Source organism: Tetrao urogallus (assembly GCF_951394365.1).
Source record: "Tetrao urogallus genome assembly, chromosome: 16".
NCBI classification, from domain to species: Eukaryota; Metazoa; Chordata; class Aves; order Galliformes; family Phasianidae; genus Tetrao; species Tetrao urogallus.
The window spans coordinates 10,740,653-10,755,261 of NC_136829.1; the positions used below are offsets into that span (position 1 = coordinate 10,740,653).

The window sequence follows — 14,609 nt, forward strand, 5'->3', positions numbered from 1 at the left end:
TCCCCATCCCTTGGCTTTGACACCGGTGGTCCCGCTGCCCCCCCCGCGCCCATCCCCTCCCGGCGATAATTCCGCCCGTATTTATTTGTATCTTTTTTTTTTTTTTTTCCGTCTAGGAATGTAAAATGACCCTAAAACACAGCGCGTAATAAACTCAATCAGATTTATCGCATCGCAACGCGCCACTTTTCATCCTTCGTTTGTCAGCCGCCTCCGGGCCGCTTCAATTCGCGTTCTACCGAAGCCGTCCGGTTACGGTACGCTCCATGCTGCGGGCGGCCCCGACGCAGCGCCGCCCCACAATGCCCCGCGGCGCGCAACGCCCTCTGGGAGCTGTAGTCCTCCGGGGGGGCGGGGCCGCGCCGTCTCGGCGCAGCCGCCTACGGCTCCCGGCGGCCTTCGCGCTTTGTTTTCCTTCAAACGGCGCCCGGCCCCTCCGCTCGCGGCTCGCCGTGTCCCACCGCGGCCGCCGTCGCCGAGCCCCGCCCCTTTCGCCCCGCTCCGAGCCCTTTGACCCCGTTGTTATGTCGGGCCCGAGCCGCCGCCGCCGCCGTCTCCTCCCGTAGCGCCCGGAGCCGCCCCCGCCGCGCGCCCCGCTCCGCCCCGCCCCGCGCGCTCCGCCGCCCGCGCGCGCCCGCCCCGCCCCCGCCGCCGCCGCCCGCCCCGCTCCCGCCGCCGCCCGCGCGCGCCTCTAACGGTTCGCGCCCGCCCGCCGCCGCCAGCGCGGGAGGAGGATGAGGGAGATGAAGCAGCGCAGGAAGAAGGAGCGCACGTGGGCCGAGGCCGCCCGCCTGGTGAGGGCCCGAACGGCGCGCGGGGCTTCGGCAGGCCGCGGGGGGGCGGAGGGGCCCGTCCCGGGCCGTGTGTGTGTGTGTGCGCGCGCGCGCGTATGTATGTATGTATGTGTGTGTGTGTGTATGTATGAGTGTGTGTGTGTATGTATGTATGTATGAGTGTGTGTGTGTATGTATGTATGTATGAGTGTGTGTGTGTATGGCGGGTTTCTCGACGGAGGGCCTGGCCCTTCTCCCCGCGCCGTGCGGCCATGGCGGAGCTCCGGGCCGGGCCTCATCGCCCCGGCCCTGACGGGATGCGGTCGCGCGCCCGGCCCCGCGTTGTGCTCGGGAGCGCGCGCGGAACGGTGAGCTGCCCGGAGACGGAATGGAAAGGAAAAGGAAAAGGAAAGGAAAGGAAAGCAAGCTTTGTGTCCTGCTGGCTGAGCGCCGGGCTGCGAGCTGACGGCGTGTGAGGTTTATAGGGTTGCGGGTTTATAGGGCTGCAGGCCGTCCTGTTTGGCTTCGTGCTGCTCAGAGATGGTGACTGCAAGGCTCGGAGCCAAGGACTGGGCAGGAAAGGAGCACCCGGCCCTGCTGTTCTTGGGGTCTGTACTGAGGTAGCCGTGGTGCTCCTCCTGTGTGAGGTTCGTTTGGGTGGCTGAGCCTAGGGGAAGCCCCACTGTGTGGACATCTCTTGTCCTGCAGCTCATGTCCCCTTGGGTGTGAAAAATGATCGTATTTTTGGCCCTCGTGACTTTGGCTTGACAAACCAGAGAGGGCAGAAGTTGGGTGCTGTGGAGCTGCGCTGTATCTCTGTGGGGTCCCGGTTCTGTGGGGCTGTGTGCAAGCATTGAGCCCGGGCTGCAGGCAGCACAGAGCTGCCTGCACCAAATCGCTCCTCATCCTGAAGTCCTGAGCTCCAATGGGTGAAAACCTCAGTGTGTGGGGCTGCCCCAACACTGTGCTCAGTGGGTGGCCGAGCAGCTGTTTCCTGATGCACATCTTTGCCCCTGTGAAGCAGTGAAGATCCCCTCCCAGGCATGGTTTCTCTCACCTGCCCTCTGGGCCTGCACTCTGGACACTAGAATGGAGATGTCAGGCCCTCAGCAGCATCACAGAGCAACTGAAGGACCAGAAATAGAACCATCTCCTGCTAGATTATCCACTTAGAGAGACCTGCAGTTGCATAGCTGCACTCCCAGCTTGCAGGACTGATTGTAAATCCGCTAAAAATAGATCTTCATTTAACGTTGGGCTTACAAATGCTCCCTGTCAAAATGCTTTTAATTTTCCTTTCTGACGTGCTCTGCTGGATTTCGTATTCCTCTCCATGTTTCTGAGAATCGCAGGTAAAAGTGCTTTTTAGTGTTGCTGCTCCTACAGAGCTAACGTCATGCATACCCATAAAACAAACCCTTAGAGATGAGTTGGGCACCTGGAATCGTGGCATTGTTTGATGGGCGCTGTCAGAGCCGGGTGCCCACACCACTCATGGTTCAGCCTCCATCACTGGGCATGTAGGATCCTCAGCTCTGTGTTACAAATGGTGGAGGAAGGCGTCTCCTTGGGGCAGGGAATAGCTGCTGTTGCTGAAGATCCTGTTGGAATCCCCACCAATGAGGCAGGTAGGGGTGGTGCTGCTGGCTGGAGGTGTGCAAGCCTCCCCACTAGTAGTATATAGTTGTTGAGTGGAAATTGTTCCCAAGAGTGCAGATTCTTTTATTTTTATGTAAATGCTCATTTGTGCTCAGTTTTAGGCTGTGCTGTGTCTGACACTTGAGGTAGACTTTGTCAGCTGTGAAGGATTCCCTTGTTTTCCAAGACAGGAATGTTCTCCTGCCAGTGTCTGTCCCATTGGGGTGATGCAGAGCACTGGGGTGTGAGGAGGGTGCAGAGATGGTGACCTACAGAGGCTCTGTGATCAGTGGAGGGAGGCGTGCTGGAGCTGCACTGACAAGGAATTAAAAGTGTTTACGCTTAGAATTTGGCTTATTGCTTTCTTTGATCTTTCCTTTAAACTCTGTGTGTTTGTTGCATGTGATCTCAGGCTGTGCGGTTCTTTCCCAGTAGCTTACTGACGCCCGTTCTTGTCATCTTCAAACACCTGAAGATTTCATGCAGGGTGGCTATGGTTTAAATGATTCCTTTATCAGAAAACACGGTTGAAGCGCAGAGCTGAAGGGCACAGGGTTGGGTTTCTCTCTGACCAAGGGATGGGGTGGAAATGCAGGCAGACCATATGAGCAGAGATGTCAGTCCTCTATGAACCCTCGAGGTTCTGCCAGTACTGTGGAGCAGTCATTTCCACAGGCTTTAAAAATACATCTACTATCAGCCTAATTCCTCATGTGTAAGTTGCAGTTCTGTTTTTCATATGATGTATGGAAGGACGAGCTGTTATCTGTTTCATTGCCTTTTTTAGTGTCTGGCTTCACTCATTTTCCTTCGAAGGCATGCAGCTTTTTTGTTTTTAAGCACCTACCCATCATTTTTTCTGTGTCCTTAATCATTGTTGTCTTTTCCTGAGCTCTGTCCTTCCCAACACTTACCCACAGCACTCCCCTTGATAAGATGAACTGAATGCAGTAAGCCAAGGGAGGAATTACACAGTTGCCCAGTAATATTTTTATTGCCAGAAAAATGCTGGATTCCTTACTGGGAGGTAGGGAGGCATATGGTTGGGAGAACATTTTACATCATTAGAGGTCCCTAACTACTATGCTATACAGTTCTGAAGGCTGTTTGGTAGCAGATTGGTGTTGCATGTCGGGTTCTGATGAAGCTCCCCCTGGCTTTCATGTTGTGGAGTCGAGGCTTTTGTCATGCTTACTATGAAGTACCTGAAATTTTTAGCACCTGTCTTCTGTAGGTAAATAAAGCTCTCTGAGGTGTATTTTAGGCTCCGATCCCTGGCGTGTTGAGCTGTTCTGTGAAGGTAGATGCAAGCCTGTGATGACACTTGGTATTTCTGTCTCTTCAGGTGCTGGAAAACTACTCGGATGCTCCAATGACCCCAAAGCAGATTCTGCAGGTCATAGAGGCTGAAGGACTGAAGGAAATGAGGTTAGTATTGATGATCACATGTGAAACCCAGCATGTGCGTGGTGCAGGCTGCATAGAAGGCCTGAGCTGTTCCGTGTGACTCTGCCTCATCCCCAGCCTGCTTTCCTACTTCCTTTTTTTCCCTTTCCAGCATGGTAATTTCAGTTGACAATACAGTTACTTATAATACTTTTTTTTTAATTGGATTTTTTTTTTGTAACCTACGGAGTTCCCTTCATCATCTGCTGTGACACAAATGCCCGTTGCAGATCAGCCTCCCGCACTGATTCACGCACTGATTTACTCCCCCTGCATATTTCTCTCAGAAGTAGCTCCCGGTGCTTTCTACTACTAGACTCCAGTTTGGTAATAGTTTCAGTTCTGTCTCCTCTGATTCTTCATTTCTAGAGCAGACGTTACATTTTAGGAGACTCAGAGGGATCTCACTGTATTTTCCAGTACTCAGCTGGCACTTCTAGTACTTCTGAGCACTGTGAAAGCACTGCTTACACTGCTGTGGCTCTTGACACTGTACAGATATGTCCTCTTCAGTTGCTGCTTCACTGGGGCTGCTGAACGCTCGCCCCGTGGCTGGGCTCTTCACCACACACATCTCCAGTGCTTTGGTATTGCAGCTCTCAGAAGAATTCAGCCAGTGCAAGCTGCCATGTGGCTTCATTTTAATGGATACTCCGTGCCTTTCTGGGTCAGTCCTCCACCTTACGCAGGTAGCTGAAGATCTCTGTGCTGCTCCAGGTTGCATCAGGAACGTCCTGAAGCCGCAGTTGCTTTGGGCTTCTCCCAGTTGTGCCAAGTGACCTCTCACGTTAGGGAGCTGCAAACCAAACCTTGCATTGTGCAGAGCCCCGCAAGCTGCATCGCTCATCTGGCAGTCACTGGGTTTCCTTTGGGATGTCTGCTTTTCCTTCCTGTTGTTAACTCTCTGCTGTAAGAAAAGCCTGTTTTCTTCCCAGCATAATTGTTCACAGGACACAGGCAGCGATCCTGTCTGCTAAACATGCAGCAGGTTTTCCTGCTACTTGAATAAAAGCCCTTCCTGAAAATGCATTTCCTGAAGGAAACGGCTTAGCGACTCGGGAGGGGGTTTTCCTTTTGAATCAGTATTGAGGCTGTGCTGTCCTGCTCTGGGGGTGACCTCAACCAATTGGATGGGCCTGGATCTTAGCAGCCCTATGGACCCTGTGCTAAGCTGGGATGTCAGCACCCAGCAGCAGAGCCAAAATCTTCCTCCTGGAAAAGTTCTAGCCATTTGTTTTTCCCTCCTTCTGGGAAAAAAAAAAAAAGGAACATGTCTGTGGTTTTTCTGTTGCTTTGTTTTTGGTGTTTTTTTGCCATTTCAAGAAAATGTGCTCTGTGGCTGGCTGGCTTACTTGAAACATTCTGTGAAGTACTGAAGGGAAAGCACTGTCTGACAGGCCAGAAGGCTGGGAAATTTTTTTCATGGTATCTAAAAATGATTGAGGGTGATTTTTGTCTGCTGCTGAGGCTTGTGAATAAACGCCCAAAACCCAAATGCAACGCAGAGTGAAAACAGAAATGGTTCTGAACTCAGTTTTCAATATGAGAATGATTTTCTTTGATTTCTTTTTGTCTCCATCCAGTTTTCAGTTTCACTTTTAATAACAGTGAAATCCGGACTGCTTTAATGTCTCTTCCAGGTAGCTTTCTGCACGCCCCTGTGTGACTTACTGGAAAACATGAGGCTGCATGGCACGGAAGTTCCATTGCTGTGAGCGTAGGATGGCTGCTTTGGTCACAAATGGCAAAACTGGGGCACTGTGAGGGCTTGCCAAATGGGTTCCTCAGACCTTTTACATCTAACTCTGCCAGTGCAGAGTTAAATCAGGAAAGACATCCCAGAAATACGTATGCGTACCATTTTTGCTGTCTCTGTTCTTGTTTTGCTGCTGCTGACTGAATCTGGTTTTTAGTAGAATCAATCCTGGTCTGAAAATTACAAGCGGAGTAACGGAGGAAATGTGTAACGAAAGAAGTAACTAAAAATGACCAAGAGTAACTTCAAAATGAGCCTAACATTTCCTGTGTTGTGCAGATTGCTTTGCTGCGATGTGCTGAGGCAAATGGACAGGTCAGAGTAGGAAACAGTGATGCTATTCTGACTGCGGTGCCTGTCCCGTGAGGTTAATGAGTCTCATCTTTGTTCCCCTCCGTCAGCAGCTGATGCTGATTGAAACAGATCTTTCATTTTGGGCCGTTTCTGGAAATGATCCCTTTTGCACCCTCTTGTTTTTCAGTGGCACCTCTCCCCTGGCCTGCCTCAACGCCATGCTCCATTCCAATTCCAGGGGAGGCGATGGGCTCTTCTACAAACTGCCTGGACGGATCAGCCTGTTCACCCTGAAGGTAAATACAGAGTTTGTGCTCTGGGCTGAAGGCTGAGCTGCGAGCTGTGCTTGTTGTGTGTAGCTGAGTGCTAAAGTGTCACTGAGCATCGCATGGGCTGAGTGTGCTGCTGTGAGATCATCGTGTGAAAGAGTCTCTGGAATTCGTTATTTCATCGTAGCTCTTGTACCTTGCTGCTGTGTTCATCCACATGTGGTACAGTCCTTTCAACCTGCCTGTTATTGCATGAATTGCACCAGAAGATAAATGCTTATTCCAGTTTTCTGTTTTCAACTCAGGTGTTGTTGACCAAAATAGCCCTGTTTCACTCATCCAAGAGCCACAAAGGAACGTGGCCAACCAGTAAATTGTGTTGGTCTGAGGGCTTACAGCTACAAGTAAAATCTTGATAGCAAAATGTATTTTCCTGCAGAGTTCTCTCTGAAATGTTTTATTTTAGTCTTTTGTCCCAGTAATCTTCACTGTTGAAAATGCCTCAGGCTTTTCATTGGCATTCTTTTGTACTGTTGGATACCCTGATAAATATCAGCTTTATAGACCACTAATATTTTGCAGCTCTTTTACTGCCATCAGAAAATGCTGTTAAACTGTCACACTTTGGAAAAAACAGAAGGACTTGAAATGGTTTTGGTTATTTACACAGTTAGTAAATGGCTTGCTGTCTTAGTAGCTGGCTTCTTGAGTGATGCTCTTTAGCTAGTAAGAATGAGATGTTGAGATATTTCTCTTCCTTAGAAACTGCGTGCTTGATTCACAAGAGTGATATAAAGTTACTGGTGTGTGCTTTAGTTATATCTGATGGAAATGTCTTCAAAGTGTGCTCATGGCTTACGTGACTTCTGCTCCACTAGAAGCCTAAATTTCTTTCTGCATGAAGGGGATTAAAACAGGGAAGAAATCAAAATAAAACCTGTGTCTGTGAAACCAACAGCTCCCATTGGTTTAAGCAGCAGGGGCTGGGAGGAGGATTGCAGCCACCTGAGTTTTGTTTGTCTATTTAGAAGGATGCCCTGCAGTGGTCTCGGAACCTGTCTGTGCCAGAAGGGGATGAACTGGAGGATACAGCAGATGCAGAAAGCTGCGAGTCCAATGAAACAAGCACTGTGAGTGGTGACAATGATGGTAAGTGTCTAATAACATTCATCTTAAGCTGCAAGTATCCACTTCTGTTTTTGGCTGAGGGCTCGTCTGTTTCAGTGTCCCTTGATGAAACCTCCTCCAACGCCTCCTGTTCCACCGAATCTCAGAGCAAGGGACCCTCTACTGCCAGGGAGAGCAACAGAACAGCCTCACAGGTAGGAGAAAGGACAGCTTTCCATGCTGTGTGACAGGGACCGGGGGTGCACAGGTGCCTCAGGGAGAGTGGTGGGGCTGTGTGCTTGGGTGAGGAGTTTCTAGAAATCGTACAGGGTTGAAGTTCTGAGTTCTCTGCTATTCATAAATATGGTTAGTGACTGATACTTGAAGCTAGGTGGTTCTTTAACTGGGAAATACGTTGCTTGGAAGGTTATTTTGCCTTCCCATCATGTCACTGTGCCTTTGTTTTCTTCTTGTTTTCTTTTTGGACCACAGACAACCAAACAAAAGAGAAAGACAGGTGTCATGTTGCCACGTGTTGTCTTAACACCACTGAAAGTAAATGGGGCACACATGGAGTCTGCATCTGGTGAGCATTGCTTTTGTCTTGATTATTCTTATAAATATGTGGATAGCTTTTGATCAGTGGTCCCTAACAGAAAGTTTGCCTGGGGACTGCTTTAATGTTTGCTGAGAATGCATGTGACTGATTTGGGCTACCGGGGGTGCGTTTATCTCAGTCAGCCAGTAACCTGTAAGAATCAAACTGTTTTTATTAGCAGATAATTCTGAAGGGCTAAAAACTACTCTGCAAGTTGGTTTTCTGTTCTTTGCATATTCCTGTAAAATTCTGTTGCTTTTAGGCTTCACAGGAAGGCATGCTGATGGGGAGAGCAGCAGCACATCCAGCAGCAGCAGCAGCTCTTTGGCTCTGTGCAGTGCCACCTTGCGCAGCCGAACAGAAATAAACAGGGATCCTCCACAGCTGCTCAGAGGAATCCGAAAGCCCACAGCTGGTGAGTGCTTCTGTTACAGTCAGGCCTTAAAAACCAGCAGTGTTGACATCTCTGTATTTCTGAGTAAAGAAAACCCTTCCTTTAGAAGGCACATGATGATCTTAAGGCTCGTGGTCTGGATCTTTCTCTCCAAACTTAGTGAACCAGTTGTTTAAGAGTTTCCTGCTGTGGAAAACAGTATTGAGAACTGTGTCTGTATGTGACAGCAGTGTGACTCGTGTCAAAGTTCCAGTTGCATGCTTAGTATTAATTGGCATGGTTGAGAAAGCCATTCTTCATGCTTGAATACTACAGTCTTTACTTACTCCTTTTGCTGCAGTAGTTTACAGTGCGGTCTGTTGTGGTGTCTTCTTTGCACGTAACGCTGATGCATTTTTATACAGTAATGCTTTATCTTCTTTGCCTGCCCTTAAATTACAGGGCAAATGAAACGAAACAGGGGTGAGGATATTGACTTTGAAACGCCTGGTTCCATTCTTGTCAACACAAACCTGCGGGCTCTGATAAACTCCAGGACCTTTAATGCACTCCCATCGCACTTCCAGCAGCAGCTGCTTTACCTCCTTCCAGAAGTCGATAGGCAGGTAGGACGGTGCAGCACGTGGTTGTTTTCTGTTCATCCTATTGGCTCTTTCTGGCAGGACAGCTGAAGCACTGTTTTCTTTGTCCTGTTTTTTGTCCCCTAAGGTTGGGGCTGATGGGCTGATGCGTCTCAGTGGCAGCGCTCTGAATAATGAATTTTTCACCCATGCTGCTCAAAGCTGGAGGGAACGCCTGGCTGACGGTGAGTTGCTTTGCTTTCTCTGGTGCTTGCAGAAAAGGTACTCGTTTTAAGGGCTTTCTTCTTTCCCAGTTAGGGAGTGGGAATGTAGTCCCAGTATATGGGGCTGTCTTGCCCCCAGCTCATCTTTATTTTCCTTTAAAATCATGGATTTCATATTTTCTAGATACCATGGGATATTCAGAACAAAACTGGGGGGGGGTGTAAAGTAGTGCCAGACTTACCTTCTCTTGAATAGTGACCTCCAAGTGGTAAAATACAGTGTTTAATTTCCAGATTTACTTCAGGCTTTGTGACTATTGCATTTAAATAGTTGCAGGTGGCATGTGGATCCATAGTGGAGCAGAAAGCAGAGAATAAGAAAAACATGCATCCTTATATATAACTTCTGTTCTACACTGTTAAAAGAGATCGTTTTTACAAAATCAGTTTTGCTTGGAACTGAATTTCGGTATCTTCAATCCCTGTAGGTGAATTCACACATGAAATGCAAGTTCGAATTCGGCAGGAGATGGAGAAGGAGAAGAGAGTGGAGCAGTGGAAGGAGAAGTTCTTTGAGGACTACTATGGACAGAAGTAAGGAATTGTGCCTCATCTGTCCTTTTTATGGATGCTTATGCAGGTGGCAGTGTGTGCTTCTGCTTGTGGATACATAGAAGATGGTTCCTTAGGGGGAATTGGCTTGGTCAGAGCAGAATTTCATAGCCCATCTGTTTTGTCCTCAAGACAAGTTAATATGATTTGTTTTCCATCACGTATCTTTATGTTTTGCCTGTTTCCCTTACTCCCTGTGACAATAATGTGGGATAGCAGATACAGAGATTATCTCATTGCAGGCTGACTTAATGAGGTTTTGATGAGTCTCTGCTTTGTAATCTGTATGTTACTATGTATAGTGGTGACGGTACGGCTATGAATAATAGATGAGATGCTTAGAGCTTTAGATCTTAACTAGTTTCCGCGTTGGCCTTACAGGTTGGGCTTGACCCAAGAAGAATCCCAGGAGCAGAATTTGGTGCAAGAAGATGCTGAGAACAGGACAGCTCTGTCTGTGAAAGGAGAAAGCAGGCTGCCACGCGGTCCCTCCACGCGGCAGAGGGATGGGCACTTCAAGAAGCGCTCCAGGGCCGACCTGCGATGCAGGGCCAGGAGGAGCCTGTACAAATTGCGTGATTCTGAGCAAAAAGAGGCTTCCAAAGACACTGCTTCTGTGGGACCGGATTCCTCTCTTCATAAAGACGCAAAGTCTGAGGTGGACCAGAAGGAAGATGACCTGACAAGTGCTTCTGCTGCAGTGCTGAAGCCAGACAACTCAGAATCGCATCTCTCTCCAGAAACTTCCAAACTGCACAGTAAATCGGAAGATCTGTCATTGGCAACTGCAAACAGGATTCCCTGTTTGTCCCAGGAGAGCCCTGCTCGGGAGCCAAAGGACCAGAAGAGGAAATGCTTTGAGGAGGCTGCCTCTGCCTCCTTCCCCGAAAAGAAGCCCCGGCTTGAAGATCGTCAGTCCTTTCGTAACACAATTGAAAGTGTTCACTCAGAAAAGCCACAACCTACTAAAGAGGAGCCAAAAGTCCCACCCATCCGGGTAGGAAAGAGAATTATAGCTGCCTGCTATCTCAGGGCTCTCACGCTTAGTAGCATCAAAACATTATTAAAATGTCAAGTGTTGTCATGTTAGCAGAAGTGGAAGGGTTTCATTGGCAGAGCTGGCTGAGTACCTCTGATTGCCCCAGTTTACTATCTTGTTTAGAAGGGCAAAGAATGGAAAATCATTCCAAGGTCTTTGTGCAAGAGCTCAGCATAACCTTGACTTACTGTGTTAATTTTAATTTCTGTGGATGCAGAAATCGTTTTTCCTGAAACCAGCTGACTCGTTGCGACAGAGACCTTCAAATCAAATTCTTTATCCTGTGTCATTTCCCCGTTCCTTTCTTTTGGGGGCAGAAAAGTGTTCCTTCAGACTTAACGCTGTTTCAACTGGAGGCATCCATCTTGCTAGCTTCAGAGCAGTCACCTTGATGTAAAGGAGACCATTTTGATTTATGAAGGTCTGAAGGCAAAGCACCTATTTCATGTTTGTCTGCTGGCTCTGGCGAAGCAGCGTTCATAGCGAGTGAGCTTTACATCCCGCATGACAGAGCACATAAGCTGGGGTTACGGGAGCCGTGCCGCTGCTCTGCCAAAACTTGTGTTGAAGTTGGAATTTTAACTCCTTAACGAAACGTTGCGATAAGAAGGCGTTCAGAAAATGCATGTTGCTGCCTGAAAATGGTCGAGCGTTACAACCGAGTGTTTTCTCTTTTTCTTTCAGATTCAACTTTCACGTATTAAACCACCCTGGGTGGTTAAAGGTCAGCCAGCTTACCAGATATGCCCCAGGATCATCCCCAACACGGAGCCCTCCGCCCGGGGCAGGAGCGGGGCCAGAACTCTCGCAGACATTAAGGCCCGTGCTCTGCAGGCCCGAGCCCAGCGAGAAGCTGCCGCCGCCGCCATTGGTGGTGGGGGCGGCCCCGGCGGAGGGAGAAACTCTGAGGGGGGTGGAGGAGAACGCAGCAGCCATCGCAGACGCAGAAGATCAAAGAGAGCTCGGCGAAAGCGCTCGTCAGATCTACAGCGAACACAACTACTCTCGGCTCTCCGTCTGAACGGAGAGAAGGCCAGCTCCGAGGCGGCCGCGCAGGCAGCCAGCACAAATTCCTTTGCCTCCTCGAAACAAGACTCCTTTTCTTCGAAGGCTGAGGGAAGCGGTGTTCTGCAGTGCGCCGCGGGCGCTGGCTCAGGGGAAGCTCAGTCCGGCGATGGCTCACCCGGAGGGCAGCGCTGTGATGCTCTGACGGCGTCGGCATTGGACAGCACGGCTTTGGAGGGGCCACAGGAGAGCCCCGAGCAGCTCTTCTGCGATGCCAGGACTGAATCCTCGTCACGTGCTGCGTCGCAGGAGGGCCAGAGCACAGAGGTGACACACGTGGTTCCTCCCGCAGTTGATCTGTCGTGTGCCCAGGCGCAGGGAGCTGAGATGGGTCCTGCAGGAGGCAGGGTTGTGTCAGAACTCAGAGATGTTGGTATTCCCGCTGTACATCCTTCTGATGTAAAGGAGAATTCCACCGGTCATCCTGCTCTTCTGCCAGAATTGCCATCAGGTGGTAAAGAATGCCACGAGCAGAACATGATATCAAGATTTAGATTTAATGGCTCTGAAACAACGTTAGTGGATCAGTGCGTGAAAAATTATAGTGGTGACTCCAAAATAGTGACTGCTGGAGCACAGGAAGGAGTGCCTGCACTGTGTAACTTCACACACCTGCAGGCAGGGAGAGAGAGTGATGGCAAACTGAGCAAAGAGGAACAGAATGCGGAATCTCTGTTGAAATCCTCTTTATGTGATGGCTTTGTTTCTCAGAATAGGGTAGATACCTCTGAAAAACTGAGGGAGAGGTGCCCTGGAACAGAATCAGAAGACGAGTGCCAGCCGTTGAGGGAGACTGGAGAGTTCAAGGCAAACGGAGATGATGAAGTACAGAGTACACACAGTGAATCAACAGATACTGCTTCGGATTTTGAAGCTGACGTGGTTGATGAGAATGTGGAGATGGAGATGTGTTACAGAAACCTCAGCTGTAGGGAGGTGGCTAGGAAGGGCTCCTTCTGTCAGAGCAGCACTGAGGAATGTGATAAAATTAGTTCAAAATCGTCTCTGGAAGCAGGTGATCTGCCCTGCGGTGTGGACTTCTCTTCAGTGGCCACAGTGAGCACTGCACCTCCACCTCAGAGGTGGGGACTGCATGCACCATTGCCCCCAAAGCCCGAGAGGCCATCAGGTTCTGCTCAGTCCGTGTCCTCTGATGCCAGCAGCCCTTTGGTGAAGCAGCTGCTTAAGGGGAACCGTCTGCTGGAAGAGGTTCTCCCCGGATCTCACGCCAACATCGAGGTGGAAGGCGCACAGCCACCTCTAGACAAGCAGTCAGAAAGCCTCCCTGTGCCGATGGAGAGAGGTGGCCATTGCTATTTTGGTAAAGAATCTTGCCCAGATGTGCAGATGAAGGCGAGTGCCCTAAGCAGGAGTGATGAGTTCCACCCAGTGAGATCTTCTGTAGATCCCCAGGAGAAGACACGTGGGTCAGGAGCAGCATTGCCTGGAGTGGAGGGTATGGAGAATCAGCCCGTTCCAGAAAAACATTCCAAAATTGGCTTAACCTTAAGCTGCCAAGACCAACTGGCAAATGTGGCAAGTGCCACTCAGAAGCCTGAAGACATGAGCCCTCGGGAAAGAACGTTTTCTTCCTGTAGCTTTGAAGAGCAAAAAGAATTGGCTAAGGTCCATCGGGTGCCACAGCATAACCCATTAACAAATGTCACAAAGCAAAGTCCTGAGGAGCCGAACCTGCCTCCAGAGCCTCCGTTTTTATCTCCAAATGGAGATTCTCTTGGCCCAAATCAGATGGGGAATGCATCTGTCAATCAGAATTATGTTGGAGTTCAAGGCAAAAAGCTCTTCGGTTCTGGTTTTCCTTGCAACCCCAGCGTTAGGCTACATCACTCGAGGGCTTCGGATCAGGTGTCAGCCATGGGAGCCTTGGCCCCGAGCAAACAGATTTCTGTGACCAAAAGCTGTGCGTCTGCAGAAGGAATGCCGGCTGCAAGGGAAGAGTGGGCTTCGAAGCAGCACGGGAACACCCTGGGAGGAACAAAAAATGAGAACGTGTTGGCGTGTGGCAGCCCAACCAAGAGCAGCGGGGAGAGGCAGAAGGATGCAGCACCAAACCCTGCGGAGCTGCGGGAGCATTCGCAGAGCGTTCCTGTGGCGATGGACTTGCCGTTCCTGAAGCTTTCAAGGGAAGCAGGAAAAAGACACAATCACCCTTTGGAGCCTTCCTCCATACCCTCTCAGTTCAATATCAAACAAGCGTTTTATGGGAAGCTTTCTAAGCTGCAGCTAAATTCCACCAGCTTTAATTATTCATCCAGCGCTCCAGCTTTTCCCAGAAGCCTCGCTGGAAGCATGATGCAGCTCAGCCACAAAGCGAACTTTGCTGCAAACCACAACACGTCCCTTTCCGTGCAGATGTTCGCCGATAGCAGCAGCGTTGAAGAAATATCCTTCAAGTGTTCGTGCAGCCTTAAAGCCATGATAATGTGTAAAGGCTGCGGGGCGTTTTGTCACGATGACTGTATAGGACCCTCTAAGCTTTGTGTATTGTGCCTTGTGGTGAGATAATAAATTATGGCCATGGGACAGGTTGTATATTCAGTGTGCGTATTTTGATAACGGCTGATCCTAAACCTGTACACAGGATACGGTTCTGTTTATAGTAGAAATGCTATTATACTTCGTTTCGGTGAGGAAAGTTGACTCTCCTTCCCACTGAAGTCTACAGTGCAAAACCCTTCCTTGCTCACGATGACACTCCGATTTCTGTGGGCTGTGCCCCACCGGAGCCAATCCTTCTGCTTTGTGCTATCATGGACGTGCTGGCTGTGCCCTGGGATGTGTGTGAAGCTGACACCTGGCTGGGAGGCAGTTTG

The 14,609-nt window shown here is 49.7% G+C and overlaps 1 protein-coding gene across 1 annotated transcript; it reads left to right on the forward strand.

The window, feature by feature from the left end:
* Positions 1-734: 734 nt before the first annotated feature.
* On the forward strand, positions 735-14,301 carry ASXL1 (ASXL transcriptional regulator 1; the record flags this gene model as incomplete). The annotated part of the gene is made up of 12 exons (XM_079543395.1): positions 735-794; positions 3,757-3,839; positions 6,095-6,203; positions 7,205-7,325; positions 7,401-7,498; positions 7,776-7,869; positions 8,144-8,296; positions 8,717-8,880; positions 8,984-9,080; positions 9,548-9,653; positions 10,053-10,668; positions 11,395-14,301. 12 exons carry the CDS (start codon positions 735-737, stop codon positions 14,299-14,301), a joined length of 4,608 nt encoding a protein of 1,535 aa, XP_079399521.1.
* Positions 14,302-14,609: the final 308 nt, after the last annotated feature.